Raw genomic sequence first — 17,267 nt, 5'->3', positions numbered from 1 at the left:
CTAAGGGTTTATATATCTTGTTGATTTTCTAAAAGAACCAGCACCTCATTTGGTTGATTCTTTGAATAGTTCTTGCTTCCACTTGGTGGATTTCACCACTGAGTTTAATTATTTTCTGCCATCTACTCCTTTTGGGTAAATTTGCTTCCTTTTGTTCTAGAGCTTTTAGTTGTGCTGTCAGGCTGCTAGTGTATGCTCTCTCTAGTTTCTTTTTGGAGACAATCATAGCTATGAGTTTTCCTCTTAGGAATGCTTTCATTGTGTCCCATAAATTTGGGTGTTTTGTGGCTTCATTTTCATTAAACTTAAAAAGTCTTTAATCTCTTTCTTTATTTCTTCCTTGACCAAGATATCATTGAGTAGAATGTTGTTCAGCTTACACGTGAATGTTGTCTTTCTAATATTTATGTTGTTATTGAAGATCAACCTTAGTCCGTCATGATCTGATAGAATGCATGGAATAATTTCAACATTTTTATATATGTTGAGGCCTGTTTTGTCACCAATTATATGGTCAATTTTGGAGAAGGTACCATGATTTGCTGAGAAGAATGTATATGTTTTTGTTTTAGGATAAAATGTTGTATAGATCTCAGTTAAATCCGTTTGTTTCACAACTTCTGTTAGTTTCAATGTGTCTCTTTTTAGTTTCTGTTTCCAGGATCTGTGCATTGGTGAGAGTGGGGTGTTGAAGTCTCTCTCTATTATTGTGTGAGGTGCAACGTGTGCTTTGAGCTTTCTAAAGTTTTTTTTTTCTTTTCAATTGATTGATTTTATTTTTCTTATTTTTTTCCCATGCATTTTTTGTTGGGTATTTATTTCATTTACATTTCCAATGCTATCCCAAAAGTACCCCACACTCTCCCCAACCCACTCCCTCACCTACCCACTCCAATTCTTGGCCCTGGCATTCCCCTGTACTGAGGCATATAAACGTTACATGACCAATGGCCCTCTCTTTCCACTGATGGCCGACTAGGCCATTTTCTGATTCATATGCAGCTGGAGACACGAGCTCCAGGGGGGTACTGGTTAGTTCATATTGTTGTTCCACCTATAGGATTGCAGATCCCTTTAGCTCCTTGGGTACTTTCTCTAGCTCCTCCATTGGGGGCTCTGTGATCCATCCAATAGCTGACTGTGAGCATCCTCTTCTGTGTTTGGTAGGCCCCGGCATAGTCTCACAAGAGACAGCTNTATCTGGGTCCTTTCAGCAAAATCTTGTTAGTGTATGCAATGGTGTTCCAAAGGCGTTTGGAAGCTGATTATGGGATGGAACCCCAGATATGGCAGTATCTAGATGGTCCATCCTTTCGTCACAGCTCCAAACTTTGTCTCTGTAACTCCTTCCATGGGTGTTTTGTTCCCAAATTTAAGACAGGGTAAAGTGTACACACTTTGGTCTTCATTCTTGTTGTGTTTCATGCATTTAGAAAATTATATCTTATATCTTGGGTATCCTAAGTTTCTGGGCTAATATCCACTTATCAGTGAGTGCATATTGTGTGAGTTCCTTTGTGACTGGGTTATCTCACTCAGGATGATGCCCTCCAGGTCCATCCATTTGCCTAGGAATTTCATAAATTCATTCTCTTTAATAGCTGAGTAGTACTCCATTGTGTAATTGTACCACATTAACTGTATCCATTCCTCTGTTGCCGGGGATCTGGGTTCTTTCCAGCTTCTGGCTATTATACATAAGGCTGCTATAAACATAGTGGAGCATGTGTCCTTCTTACCGGTTAGAACATCTTCTGGATATATGCTCAGGAGAGGTATTGCGGGATCCTCCTGTAGTACTATGTCCAATTTCCTGAGGAACCGCCAGACTGATTTCCAGAGTGGTTATACAAGCTTGCAATTCCACCAACAATGGAGGAGTGTTCCTCTTTTTCCAAATCCTTGCCAGCATCTGCTGTCACTGGACTTTTTTATCTTAGTCATTCTGACTGTTGTGAGGTGGAATCTCAGGGTTGTTTTGATTTGCATTTCCCAGATGATTAAAGATGTTGAACATTTTTTCAGTTGCTTCTCAGCCATTCAGTATTCTTCAGGTGAGAATTCTTTGTTCAGCTCTGAGCCCCATTTTTAATGGGGTTATTAGATTTTCTGGAGTCCACCTTCTTGAGTTCTTTATATATATTGGATATTAGTCTCCTATCTGATTTAGGATAAGTAAAGATTCTTTCCCAAACTGTTGGTGGTCTTTTTGTCTTATTGACAGTGTCTTTTGCCTTGCAGAAGCTTTGCAACTTTATGAGGTCCCATTTGTCGATTCTCAATCTTACAGCACAAGCCATTGCTGTTCTATTCAGGAATTTTTCCCCAGTACCCATATCTTTGAGGCTTTTCCCTACTTTCTCCTCTATAAGTTTCAGTGTCTCTGGTTTTATGTGGAGTTNCTTAATNNACTTAGATTTGACCTTAGTACAAGGAGATAGNAATGGATCAATTNGCATTCTTCTACATGNTAACNNCCAGTTGTGCCAGCACCATTTGTTGAAAATGCTGTCTTTTTTCCACTGGATGGTTTTAGCTCCCTTGTCAAAGATCAAGTGACCATAGGTGTGTTGGTTCATATCTGGGTCTTCAGTTCTATTCCATTGGTCTGGCTTGTGCTGTAAGATCGAGATAGATAGCATCCTTGATTCTTCTACAGATTAAGCTAAGAAGAACTTAGCCTTTAATGTCTATCTTATAGGCATTCACCTCCTTGCCCTTGCATTTCAGGCACCTGATAAAAATGACACAGCCATTTGGGTAATATATAGAGAATTACTCCGAGTATTTGAACTTCATAGATTATCTGAGATTACTGTTATCACTAGTCCCATCCTTATTCTCAGGTGTAAATGTGTTTAGCAAGTGTTAACATTGATACAAATACAGTTCAGTTTCAGGAAACTGCAGTAACTGGGTTCTCAAAAACTAGTTGTCAACTGGAAACTCTGAATGGAGTCAGAACCCATCTGGCCCATGGAGGAGATAATCAGTTTCATTTCCTCTCGTCATTTCTATGGCTTTAAATTAGCATTTCTATACAGAGATGATCTGTATATTTTACTATGTTCAATTTGAGCAGCATGATAGAGGATGTTAATATACCATTTCAAAATAAGAGCGCATCAGTGAGCTCTCGATATACTGACAAATTTGTAGAGATCAAAGCAACATAAATCTTAGTGCAAATCATGAACTTTCCTTTGAGTTATCTACAGGCTCTTAGCCTAACCCTTTAGTAGAGTTCCCTATGGGAGATGCAGTAAAAAAATGTGACAAGTTATAGTTTACAATAGATCTAAAGAGACTGTTAGAATTGTGCTGAGAAATTATTTAGGAAAAGAAACTTGTCTTTGACCTATGGATTAGTTCTTAAGTTATCCAGTATAGGTAACTAGAGACCTACACTCAAACTCATTATGTGTTTCCTTGGAGAAACATTTTAATCTTTAAACATACAAATTATATAGCTTCATGTTTGCCTTCCTCTATCACAGAATCATAGTAATATTGAGAGATGTGATTTATTGGAATGATGCATGTGTACAGTGTGAGAAGACATAAAAAAAGAATAGCAATTGAGAGGAACATGTAGCAAGCACGGCTATTAAAGTGAATGTATTCATATTCTGCCTTTGCCACTAATCTGTATAATTTTAGGCAAATAATTTAACCTCTAGGAGCTCCTGTTATTTCTGTGTAATGACAAAAGAAGGAAAATTAACTCAGAATAACATGCTGAATCTTGTTGATGATAATAAATATTTAAGTACATGAAGTAAAGCAAGCAAATATACATGTATGTGCACACACATAAATATCAGAAACATTTATAATAGAGATATATTTTTATCACCCTTTGTTAAGTGAGAAAATTATGGCTCAATTGACTTTTTAAAGACTGTCTTTGACTGTAAAGCTATCAAGTGCAAAACCCAAGGTTTGAACTTCAGCATAAAACAAATTATGAAGGTTGATTTCCCTTGAATTTCACAAAGGATGTCTTTAGCTTTGTGGAGGTTGCAGCAAAATTCTGTTCAGGAATCTTCTCAAGGCACTTGTCATATCTTTGTTTCTCAGGCTATAGATGAATGGGTTCAGCATTGGGGTCATCACAGCATACATCACTGATGCAATCCTATCCTTGCTAGCTGAATCACCAGCAGATGGAATGAAATACACCCCAATAGCAGACACATAGAACAGGCAGACTGATGAGAGATGGGACCCACAGGTGGAGAAGGTCTTCCACTTTCCACTTGCTGATGGGACTCTCACAATGGTGGCCACAATGCGGACATATGAAGCAACGATTAACAAAGGGATCAAGACAGTTAATGCTCCTCCCCAGTAGAGCAGCACACACTGGTTTGCATAAGTGTTGGAACAAGAGAGCTTCAACATGGGAAGCAGTTCACAAAAGAAATGGGGAATGATGTTGTCCATGCAGAAGGATAACTGAGACAGCAGAATGATGTGGGTTAGAGCATATGAATGGGAAAGGAATAGGGATGTAGTCACCAGCAGGATGCAGCATCTGGGAGTCATGACCAAGGTGTAGTGAAGGGGATAGCATATGGCCACAAGTCTGTCATAGGCCATCACTGCCAGGAGGAAAACATCTAATCCAATGAACCATAGGAAGAAATAGATTTGAAACAGGCATCCAGCATAGGGGATGCTATGCCTCTGAGTTTGGATGTTTACCAGCATCCTGGGAACTGTGGTAGACGATAAACACATGTCAGTGAGAGAGAGGTTGGCCAGGAAGAAATACATGGGACTGTGGAGGTGTGGATCAGAGACAATTGCCAGGATGATTAGTGTATTTCCCACCACAGTGACAAGGTATATGACCAAAAAGATGCCAAAGAGGAAAGGTTCCTGTTCCCAATGCTCCAAGAGGCCCAGGAGGAGAAATTCAGAAACGCTACTGTAGTTTCTTGTCATCATAATTCAGTGGGAACTAAAAGGTAGAATGAAGAATAGCACACCAAGAACTCTTATTAGGATATTGCCTTGATGGGAACAGAGATAAAAACCAAAATGTCATTAAAGTGTTGGTGGCTATGTGTTCTCTGAGACCTAAATTGACCCTCTTGATCTGGTCATGATCACATGTACCACATTATCTCTAATAGCACTAGAAGGAACAACAGAGACAATCAGCTATAGAGAAGTGTTGGAGTTTTGGCCCATGGATCCATTGTTTTTAAGCCTGTGGCATGGTAGTAGGTCATGTCAGGAATTACACGTAGAGCAAAAATGCTCATTTTTCATAGCCAGGGCCTCAGTTTACGACTGGTTTATGGTAGTGTCATGAAAGAGGGGAAAGGGAAGAGACAAGGATCCTACAGTCCCCTCTGAAGTCCCCACAACCATTAAGCCATACTTTTTAGTTCCCACTATCTATCATTAGCATGAAACAGGCACCAAGCCTGTAATACATGGGCTTTTGGAGAGTTTTCTATATTCAACAATAGCAATGCACTTATCAAAAAAGTAACTGAGTCTTCTGGAAAGTACAGGTAAAATTAAAATCTTGACAAATCTTACAATTAGAGTTTGTGTGCTTAGGTTTATTACTAATATATCACTAATGAGATTACCAGGACTAATTTATTCACTCCATGTTCATTGAATACTTAAGGTGTTTTACCCATAACCTGGGTTTCTTTTCTTCCATGGATAATATTTTTTGTCTGAGCTATCACAGACTCAACAAACACATCCATAAGAAAAGAAAGAAAGATGTCAAAGTGACTGTCAGATCCCTTTAATTTTAGAGATTAGCAAGTAACTCATTGTTGAAGGAAGAGATAAGATGAAGTTAGCTAGGTAAAGAATCAATTGGAAGGTTACAAATGTACCCTAAATAAAGAGATAAAGAAGCATCACTATGGTAAAGTGCACATCTATTTAGAGAGGACAGAAGACAATCATAGTTCAAAGGAGGAATTCAGAGGGAAGTAGCAGAGAAAAGGTGGAGAAAGAGGCAGAATTAGGGGCACATGGTCCTTTAGTATAGATTAGGGAATTTATATTTTATTCTCAGAAAGACACCTGTGAATATGTGCAAGTGATTAAGTAGAAGGTGTTCAATTTATGACATAAAGGGTCATTCTCTTGCTATGTAGAGAAGAATCATATGGATCATACAAGCATGCATGAAAGCAGAAGCTACATGTCATGACATATGATTGTAATCCTTGCATTCTGGAGACTGAGGCAAGATGATAACAATGGCATATGTCTATAATCCACGAGTCAGGATGGTAGCAAGTTAGAAGCCAAGCTAGGCTACATGGTAAGACACTGCAGCCAATAATGGCAACAACAGAAAGATTACAAGCAGTGATGTTATAAAGAAGTACATGTAGGACCTTGAGATAAGGTGAAGTGGATGAGGGTGGGCTATACTTCAGTTGTCTTTTTTAAGGTACTACTCTATCCAGAGCCTAGTCGATACATACCAGAATTCTCTAAAATGAATGGGAAATAGTAAGGTGCCCCATTGTACCAACAGAGAAATGATCTATTTGAATGTCAAATTGGAGAATACATGCAATGTCTTAGTCACCTAAGAAGTTTGTGATAAGGAAACATATACTGGCAAGTCTAAATAATTTTCAGAAGGAGAGAGACTGAAAAGGTCATAGGCCACATAGACAATGCACAGGAGTGGAGATATAATGATTGTGATGTGTGGGTACTGTATGTGTGACATACTCTTTGGCCCACACAAACTAGATCTAATTTTTTTTCCCCTCACATTATCTGATCAGTAAACAGAGACAGAAAATACCACTTCTGGAGACTGGTGGCCTTTAAGTTTTCTTAGGTGCACTACAGATAGTTGTGAACTATTTGGGAAAAATAATTTTGTAAATAATTATGTAAAATATATTTTTTCTTACAGTGTGCATGTGTCTCTCTCTCTGTGTGTACATGTTCATGTGTGTGCATGCAAGCACATTTTTGCATATATTTGGGAATCAGAGAGCAAGCCTAAATGTGAGTTCTTGTATTCTATCCCATTGAGATAGGGTCTGTTTTTGTTCTTTGCCTCATATGTCAGGCTAGCCGGCCTGTGAGCTTCTGAGGATTCTCCTGTGTCTATCCCCATCTCTCTGTAGGTATGCTGAAAATTAAAGATTCATGCTACTGTGTTTTGTTTTACATGGGTTCTTGGCATCAAACTTTGCTTCTCACAGTTACCTATGATTAGCCCTAGATCTAATCTTTAAAATCACTCTCCACTGTGAGCCTAGGGTAACTTTTTATTGTACTTGTTTTATTTTTATCTAATGCCAGAAATACACAGGGGCACAAAACATTTATGGAGAATCCCAGTGAACATAGCCCCTGTGATTATATGTTAACTGAACACTGATAAAGACAAAACAGGTAAACATAGAGACAGACAGAAGCTAGGGTGAGCATCGAAAGGAGATCTATGTTGATGCCAGTAGAAAGGTACATTTGGAACATCTATTTTGACTTCAGAGTAAGCTCTTTTGAAAAATTTAAATAAAATTTGAGACCTGAAGACATGATTAGCTATCAATAGCAGAAGTAACAAGACTAAGATTATAAACTACCCAGGCCTTGTAACAGTTCATAGTGTGGGGAGACACCCATAGTCATAGACAATATGAACAATTTGATACATTCCATTTAGGTTGGTCACAGGTAGCTGGACCACTTAAGTCAAACTGTGTTGACTAGGTTGTCTTGTCAGCGAGTTTAGACTCTGAAGGTGAATTCATGTAGACCAGAATTCTCCCTGGCACATCTTTAAGATGCATCTACATAGGAAGAGTCAAAACAAACTTGACAATGGAGAAGCCAAGAAATGGCTATATTCTGTCATCACAGAAAAACATGGACTGGCTTTCCTTTGATTTTTCACTTGAATTTAACTTTCATGAGATTTTTCTCCCTTGTAACAAGACATGGAATCACTTTTATTTCAAGGGTACACACTCAGGGTATAAGGGATACTTGAATGTAAATCCTCTGTTTTGTCAAATATTAACTAAGGAGAGAATGGGAGAACATCTGCATGGCCATGGCCACAGAAGAGAAGTCACATGGTTTGATTGTTGGTTTCCGGCTTAGCTGTGCTAAAAGTATTTACACATCCCATCAGAATTTTAATTTTTGAAGAGAACCTATTTCTTCCACTAAGGAAACTAAAATATGAAGAAGTAAAGTCATATGTCTAAGTAGAACTCAGTAAATTAGCAGAAAAGCCCACAACTGAACTGTGGTCATCTGATTTTACACTTACCCAACTGTTTTCAACCAGTCTTTGTTTAAATGAAGCTCTGTGGTTCTTTAGATCCTGCTCCTTTCAGACAAATTCACATTCCAGCCCTTTCTGGAGACTCAACTCTTCCTCTCATGGAATGGAAACAAAACACAAAGTTTTTATGTGTAGACTATATTTCTGGAGTCACAATATTTGAACTGGAAAGCCTGAAGGTGGCACATATGGGAATATTTACCAGGTACAGATGCTTCAGAGTTCCCATTGGTGAGGGGGACCAATTATCTCTGAATCTCCAAGGAGAAGAAACATACTACATCTGTCAAGTGAGATTTCTATTTCTCCTATAGATTGTCAAAGAAGTGTCCTTGGTGAGGGGTGTAGACTACACTTATTTCTGGTTATAACAGCAAATGTTTAGATTGTTGATAGGGATTATTATGGCTTAGTAAATTAGTAACCACTAATTTGTATAATTAGACTCTACAATATCCATGGCTTCACTAACACTGAGTACTTAGCTAAGTTTTTAGCTAAGAGGGAAGAAATAGTACTTCCCAGAAGAGCAAATGGTCAGTTCTGAAAGCATACAGGCGAATGGCATTATACATACCAAGCAGGTTGTATTTAGGCACTGTGCTAATCAGGTCTTGTGTGTTTACTATGCTCTGTCACTGGTTAGTCGCTGGTTATATACCAGTCTTAAAAAAATGGCTTAGTTTAACAACTGATGCATATCATATTATTCCATATCTAGAGACTTAATATTAATCACTGTGCTATGTATGTATATGTGTATATATGTATATACATACATGTATGCATGCACTAACAATTAATGAAAAAGAGGCCATGAATTAAAGACACCAAGTTATGTGAGAGATGAGAGGAAATAGGATGGAGAAAGGTGGCAATTATATGATAGTCTAAAAAACAAATAAAATAATTAGTTAGGGAAAATAACTAAGCTTAATGGCACCCCAGAAGATTTCAAAATTTATGTTCCTATTTGTAATAAAAGAGAGTTTTTATGATGCCAAATACTGAGCAATGGACCATTAGACTTTTAAATTGTATTTATTTATTTATTTATTTATTTATTTATTTATTTATTTATTTATGGTGCCAAGGATGGAATTCATGCATTGTAAACAAATAGGCTGCCATTGTGCTACATCCAGCTCCTCATCCACTGGGTCTCTCATGCTGTTTTAAATTAATATTCCTTTGCAAAATATTGAATTTGAACATCTTATATGTCATAGGGCTAGTTAGATATCTCTTTGTGTAAATTAGATATTCAAATTATTATCTTGTTTTGCTGCATTTTTCTTAATTTTCCATTAATTTGAAATGTATTTATATATTCCAATTTGATTTCTGGGGTAGATGATAGACAGACACATAGGCAGATAGATAGGTATATCTAGATGATTTCTAGATGGATAGATAGAATTTTTTGTGAGATGCCTTTTTACTATCTGTATAGTTAGATAAATAATAATTCTTATGGTTTTATTATTCCAGTTTTGGGTTTTCTGTAGGTTGTCTGCACACACTAAAAAACTTTTTTCCATCTATCTATCTATCTATCTATCTATCTATCTATCTATCTATCTATCTATCATCTATTCATTTATTTTACATCCTGATCACATCTCACTCCCCATCCCTCCTCATACACTCCTTCCACTATCCCTCAGCTCCTTCTCTTCTGAGAAGGATGAAGCCCCTGACTATTAGCCAACTGTTGCACATCAAGTCACTGCAGGACTAGGTGCAGCCTCTCCCACAAAACCCAGACAAGGTAGCCCAGTTAGATCCACAGTCAGGCAACAGATTCAGGGACATTCCCTGCTCTAGATGTTGGGGGACCCATGTGAAGACCAAGATGCACATATATGCAGGAGACCTGGGTCCAGTCCATACTTGCTCTTTGGTTGATGGTTCAGTCTCTGGGATCCCCCTAAGGATTCCCATTAGTACTCTGTTGGTCTTTTTGTGGAGTCTCTATTCCCTCCAGGTTCCTAACTTTTCCATAAGACTCCCCGAGCTTTGTTTGATGTTTGGCTGAGTCTTTCTGCATTTGTCGATTGGCTGCTTGGTGGAGCCTCTTAAGGACAGTTATTTCAGGCTCCTGTCTGTAAGCATACCAGAGTATCATTAATAGTGTTATTGATTTGTTCTTGCCCACATGGGTCTTAAGTTGGGCCAGTCATTGGTTGGTCATTCTCTCCAGCTCTGCTCCATATTTGTCCCTGAATATCTTGTAAGCAGAACACATTTGGGGTTGAAAGTTTTGTTGTAGTTTGCTGTCCTTATCCCTCCGCTGGGAGTACTGCCTGGGAGTACAGAAGGTGGACACTTCAAGATCCCTATCCTCGACTTCTAGTAGTCTCAGCTAGAGACACCCCATAGATTCCCCCGTCATAGGTGTCTGGTACATTCTAGAGATGCTCCCTTCACCTGCTGTCAATTTCCATTCTCTTTCCCCATTCTCCGTACTCCTGATCATTTACCCTGTTCCCCTCTCCATCCCCTCTTCTACCCAGTTTCTTCACTTCATACCATCCAATGTCTATTTTATTTTCCCTTCTACGTAAGATTCAAGCATCCCATCTTGGGCCCTCCTTGTTATTTGCAGCTTCATTTGTAATAGCCAGAAACTGATAACAATCCAGATGTCCCTCAGCTGCAGAATGGATAAAGAAAATGTGGTTTATTTACACAATGGAGTATTACTCAGCCATTAAAAACAAAAACATCATGAAACATGCAGGCAAATAGATAGAACTAGAATATATTATCCTGAGTGAAATAACTCAGACATAAAAGGACACACATAGTATGCACTTACTTATAAGTAGATATTAGCCATATAATACAGGATAATCATGCCATAATGAACAGACTCAAAGAAGTCAAGTAACAATAACAACAACAAAAAAACCCATTTTATAGCATCTTATACAATACAAAACAAAACAAAACAGAATCCAAGCCAGCCCATATAAGACTGTCTCAAACCAGCCCATATAAAACTGGTTCAAACCAGACAAAATCCCAGCATGGAGAAGACAGAGTACACACAAAGTTCCAGCCCTAACCAAGAAACTATTTGCAACTAATATGTGTTAAAAAGGGAAAAATCATTTTTTTTTGAAGTGGAGTATCACTGCATTTAACAACTGTACTCCAGGGCAGGTTCCAGTTAGTCAAAATAACACAAACTCTTTCCCTTTTTTTTTTTTTTTTAGTTTGTTTTGTTAGTTTATTTTGAGCTTTCTGTGTTGGTTTTAGCTTTTTAGTTTATATTTAATTTTTTAATTTTTATTTCTGAGAGAAAAAAGGAGCATGAAGTTGAGTAGGTAGGGAGTTGTGAAAGATCTGGAAGGAGTCAGGGGAGGGGAAAGACTATATTCTAAATATATCACATACAAGAGAAGAGAAAGGAAAGGAAAGGTCTGTCTAGAAAAATGTGGACATGTTTCTCCTACATTTTCTTCTGGAATTTTTATATCTTCCATTTGTGTTGTTGATCCATTTGAACATTTTTTTAAATGAAAGATAAGTATATAGTTTTTTTCCTTCTGCTTATGAATATCCAAGCTTTTACTTGACAACTTTTCCTAATATATGCTTCTTCTCTGTTTGTTGAGATGAATTACCAGTTACACAATGGAGTATTACTCAGCCATTAAAAACAAGAACATCATGAAATATGCATCCTAGACTGTCCTGAGACTCACAATCTTCCTGTGTCAGCCTCCTGGCTCTTGAGATTATAGATGTGTGTTATCATGCCTGGCACATTATGAAATAGAAAAACCTATTCACTATGAGTACATACCTTTAATCCTAACTTCTCTATTAAGTGGATCAGAAGGTCAAGTGTAAGATACATAATTATAGAACTCATAGAAGATGAAAGCAGTGCTGGGGATGTGGTAGAGGAGTAATAGGACAATGTGACATGAATGTGAAAAGGAGACTCTGAGGGCTGGTAGAATATGAGGGGAAGCAGGGTTTGGAGAATCAACAAATTTTGTTTATTGATTAGCATAATGAAACCTAATATTCTATGAGCTAATTAAAATATTCTTTAATTTGTAAATGCTAACAAGAAAATAAAAACATAAGGCAAAGACTGAGGGGATATTTATATAATATTGTTATATAGGACTATTATCCAAAATATATAAAGAATTCTTAAACTCAGCAATAAGAAAATAAACCCAAATGAAAACTGAGCCAAACATCTTGGCAGATGTTTTCACCAATGAAGATATACAAATAGTAAAAATATAAAAAGATGGTCTAGTTCAGATGTCATCAGAAATATGCATATTAGAGAAATAAATCACACAACTGTTAAAACAACTAAACAGAAAGTTGATCTAGGAGAAGGGGTACAGTGATCAAAATACATTGTAGAATATTCTCAAAGGATTAATAAAAAAGAAGTAAATCTCTAAACATAAAATAGCCACTCACATACATTTATATCATTAATTATCATTGTTTGGAGGTGTGGCCTTGGAATACTGAAATCAAGTTGAAATATTCTGAGATTAGTCTCAACATCTGAAGGAAGTCTCAGGGGTTCCCTGTCCCCTTGGAGTCAGCTCTTCCAATTAAGAGTCAAATTCTTTTTATGCTAGAGCAATCATAGAACAAATATCCCTGAGAGGCAATCACACTGCAGCTGTTACCCTAAGAAGGATTCTAGAACCAGATTTAGCAAAGATATGAAAAGGACTTCTACAATCAAGAGCCCTTGCCTCTGGAGTCAGGGCATCTCTGTATTTTGATATGAGAGCTGAGAAAGTAGCATTATACTGGGACCCAGAGGTTAGCAGGAAAGCAGGGTGTTGAGGTCAGAGAAGAGAGATACATTACCCCTTTGAGCAGCTTGTTAATCCTGTCTTCATTCTCTGTTCCTTTTCTAGCTAACCAGCCACAGTCAGGGAAAGAGAGTGAACCTGAATACTGGTAGAGAGGCTGACTTGGAGATAATTTGCAGATGTGAAGAATGTCAACTTCTGGAGAAAGCTAGAAGAAAAGACTTTGGGTATGAAGGTGAGCTAGAAGAATCATCCAGAGAAAGCTAGAAGCAAAGATTTTACATATGGAGGTGAGCTGGAAGAATTTGCCTATTCACTTGGCCACTTCAGAGACTCTTGCACTTCTTTATTTTCTCTTATAATTTTAAATATTTCTTTAATTAGAAACTCCCAAAATCCATCTGGAACCTGAATCTGACTTTTGGTTTTAGGACCATCTACTTTGACCTTGCAGTCATCGACAACACAGGTTTTGGAGAGAGCAAAATCCCCAGCATTACGAAAAGAACCATTGTATTCTCATCATCATACCCCAGAAATAAGGACTAAAGCCTTGCTGGAGTCTCATGATTTGAATTATTGAACTAGAATGTATTAAGTAACAAAGCTTCTTGTATATAACTGGATCCAAATCAATGGAAGGAGTTAACCAAACCAAATTTGTCTCTGAGTTCATACTCCTGGGACTGTCCCCTCGGCCTGAGGACCAAAAACCACTATTTATCCTCTTCCTCACAATTTACCTGGTTACTCTAGCAGGGAACTTGCTCATCATTCTGGTCATCCGTTCTGACTCTCATCTCCATACTCCCATGTATTTTTTCTTGAGTTTTCTGTCTTTAACTGACATTTGTTTCACTACAACTATTGTCCCCAAGATGCTAGTGAATTTTCTGTCAGAAAAAAAGACCATCTCCTATGCAGGGTGTCTGACACAAATGTATTTTCTCTATGCCTTGGGTAACAGTGATAGCTGTCTTCTGGCAGTAATGGCCTTTGACCGGTATGTAGCCATCTGCAACCCCTTCCACTATGTCACTATCATGAACCATAATCGATGTGCCCTACTGGTGACCTTCTCTTGCTCCTTTCCCCACTTCCATTCACTTTTGCACACACTTTTACTTAATCTTTTGACCTTTTGTGACTCAAATGTTATTCACCACTTTCTCTGTGACCTCAGTCCTCTGATAAAATTATCCTGCTCCTCCACATTTGTCAATGAGATTGTGATAGTGACAGAAGGAGCTCTTGTTTTAGTGACACCCTTCCTATGCATTGCTTTCTCCTACATCAGAATCCTTGTTACAGTTCTCAAGATCCCTTCTGCTGCTGGGAAACGCAAAGCCTTTTCCACTTGTGGTTCACACCTCACGGTGGTAACCCTCTTTTATGGAAGCATCTTCTATGTGTATTTACAGCCTGTGTCTACTTATACTGTCAAAGACCATATAGCAACAATTGTTTACACAGTTTTGTCATCTATGCTAAACCCTTTCATCTACAGCTTGAGAAACAAAGACCTGAAGCAGGGTCTGAGAAAGCTCATGAGCAGAAGAAGCATCTAAGTAGCATCTCTTGACAAACTCACAAGTCTGCCCCACTTAGGCCTGGCTTGTTTCTGCTGTTCTTAGTTAACAGTGTCAGAGGTTCGCATTTGTAATGAATGCATGAAAAGGCTGTGGGCAACATTTATATCCAATAAGGTAATCCATGATGGCTATCAGCTATTCATGTATGTCTGTAAGTAGGATGTCCTTATTCTCTATTTCTCCCCCTTTCACTACCTGTATTCACACCTTCCAAAAACTGTTTCAATTAATCATTTTATTTTCAAATATTTTCTGAGTCAAATTCTCACTGTTTATTAAACTAGTCCTCCAAAATTTCACATAATTCAAAATATCACTTAAAAATTACATAATTTGTAGCAGTTGAATACATTTGAAACTGAACATAAGGACCAGGAAAGAACAGGATTGGATGAAGAGAATAACTATTACATTTTGGCTACTTTTTTTTTTTTTGCATTGGGGAAATTTTGTATTATTTCTCACTAAAATGCTTCTTGCTTAAATTTGATTATTCTGTCTGTAATTTCTTTTTATTTTCTCAAAATTATATTATTTAGATATGTTACTAGGTATTTTCTTCATTTACATTTCCAGTGCTATCCCAAAAGTTCCCTATACCCTACCCCCCACTACCCCCCCGCCACTCCCACTTCTTGGCCCTGGGCATTCCCCTGTATTGAGGCATATAAAGTTTGCATGACCAATGGGCCTCTCTTCCCACTGATGGCCGACTAGGCCATCTTCTAATACATATGCAGCTAGAGACATGAGCTACAGGGGGTACTGGTTAGTTCATATTGTTGTTCCACCCATAGGGTTGCAGATCCCTTTAGCTCCTTGGGTACTTTCTCTAGCTCCTTCATTGGGAGCCCTGTGATCCATCCAATAGGTAACTGTGAGCATCCACTTCTGTATTTGCTAGGCCCCAGCATAGTCTCACAAGAGACAGCTATATCAGAGTCCTTTCAGCAAAATCTTGCTAGTGAATGCAATGGTGTCAGTGTTTGGAAGCTGATTATGGGATGGATCCCCAGATATGGCAGTCTCTAGATGGTCCAGCCTTTCTTCTCAGGTCCAAACTTTGTCTCTGTAACTCCTTCAATGGGGGTTTTGTTCCCAATTCTAAGAAGGGGCAAAGTGTCCACACTTTGGTCTTCGTTCTTGAGTTTCATGTGTTTCGCAAATTGTATCTTATATCTTCTTTATTATAAGTTTCTGGGCTAATATCCACTTATCAGTGAGTACATATCATTTGAGTTCTTTTGTGATTGGCTTACCTCACTCAGGATGATGCAATCCAGGCCCATCCATTTGCTTAGGAATTTCATAAATTCATTCTTTTTAATAGCTGAGTAGTACTCCATTGTGTAAATGTACCACATTGTCTGTATCCATTCCTCTGTTGAGGGGCATCTGGGTTCTTTCCAGCTTCTGGCTATTATAAATAAGGCTGCTATGAACATAGTGAAGAATGTGTCCTTCTTACCGGTTGGGACATCTTCTGGATATATGCCTATGAGAGGTATTGTAGGATACTCAGGTAGTACTATGTCCAATTTTCTGAGGAACTGCCAGACTGATTTCCAGAGTGGTTGTACAAGCTTGCCATCCTACCAACAATGTAGGAGTGTTCCTCTTTCTCCACATCCTCGCCAGCATATGCTGTCACCTGAATTTTTGATTTTAGCCATTCTGACTGGTATGAGGTGGCATCTCAGGGTTATTTTGATTTGCATTTCACTGATGATTAAGGGTGCTGAATATTTTTTCAGGTGCTTCTCAGCCATTCAGTCTTCCTAAGGTGAGAATTCTTTGTTTAGCTCTGAGCCCCATTTTTAATGGGGTTATTTGATTTTCTGGAGTCCACCTTCCTGAGTTCTTTACATATATTGGATAATAGTCCACTAACTGATTTAGGATAGGTAAAGATCCTTTCCCAATCTGTTGGTGACCTTTTTGTCTTATTGACGGTGTCTTTTGCCTTACAGAAGCTTTGCAATTTTATGAGGTCCCATTTGTTGATTCTCTATCTTACAGCACAAGCGATAGCTCTTTTATTCAGGAATTTTCCCACTTTGCCTATATCTCCTTGGCTTTTCCCCACTTTCATCTCTATAAGTTTCACTGTCTCTGGTTTTATGTGGAGTTCCTTAATCCACTTAGATTTGACATTTATACGAGAGATAGGAATGGATCAATTAGCATTCTTCTACATGTTAACTGCCAGTTGTGCCAGCACCATTTGTTGAAAATGCTGTCTTTTTTCCACTGGATGGTTTTAGCTCCCTTGTCATAGATCAAGTGACCGTAGGTGTGTCAGCTTATTTCTGGGTCTTCAATTCTATTCCATTGTTCTACTTGTCTGTCGTTATACCAGTACCATGCAGTTTTTATCACTATTGCTCTGCAGTATAGCTTTAGGTCAGGCATGGTGATTCCACGAGAGGTTCTTTTATCCTTGAGAAGAGTTTTTGCTTTCCTAGGTTTTTTTGTTATTCCAGATGAATTTGCAGATTGCTCTTTCTAATTCGTTGAAGAATTGAGTTGGAATTTTGATGGGGATTGCATTGAATCTGT

At 38.1% G+C, this 17,267-nt stretch overlaps 2 protein-coding genes across 2 annotated transcripts; one reads left to right on the top strand and one right to left on the bottom strand.

Moving 5' to 3' along the window:
* Positions 1–4,005: 4,005 nt before the first annotated feature.
* Positions 4,006–4,953, bottom strand: LOC110305806 (olfactory receptor 1G1-like). Its single transcript, XM_021177932.1, has one exon. It carries the CDS (start codon positions 4,951–4,953, stop codon positions 4,006–4,008), a length of 948 nt encoding a protein of 315 aa, XP_021033591.1.
* An 8,798-nt stretch (positions 4,954–13,751) lies between these two features.
* Positions 13,752–14,684, top strand: LOC110290434 (olfactory receptor 1L8-like). Its single transcript, XM_021156976.1, has one exon. The coding sequence runs from the start codon at positions 13,752–13,754 to the stop codon at positions 14,682–14,684; it is 933 nt and encodes a 310-aa protein (XP_021012635.1).
* The last annotated feature ends 2,583 nt before the right edge of the window (positions 14,685–17,267 follow it).

Source organism: Mus caroli, chromosome 2, assembly GCF_900094665.2.
Source record: "Mus caroli chromosome 2, CAROLI_EIJ_v1.1, whole genome shotgun sequence".
Lineage (NCBI taxonomy): Eukaryota > Metazoa > Chordata > Mammalia > Rodentia > Muridae > Mus > Mus caroli.
This window is presented reverse-complemented; position numbering and strand designations above follow the sequence as displayed.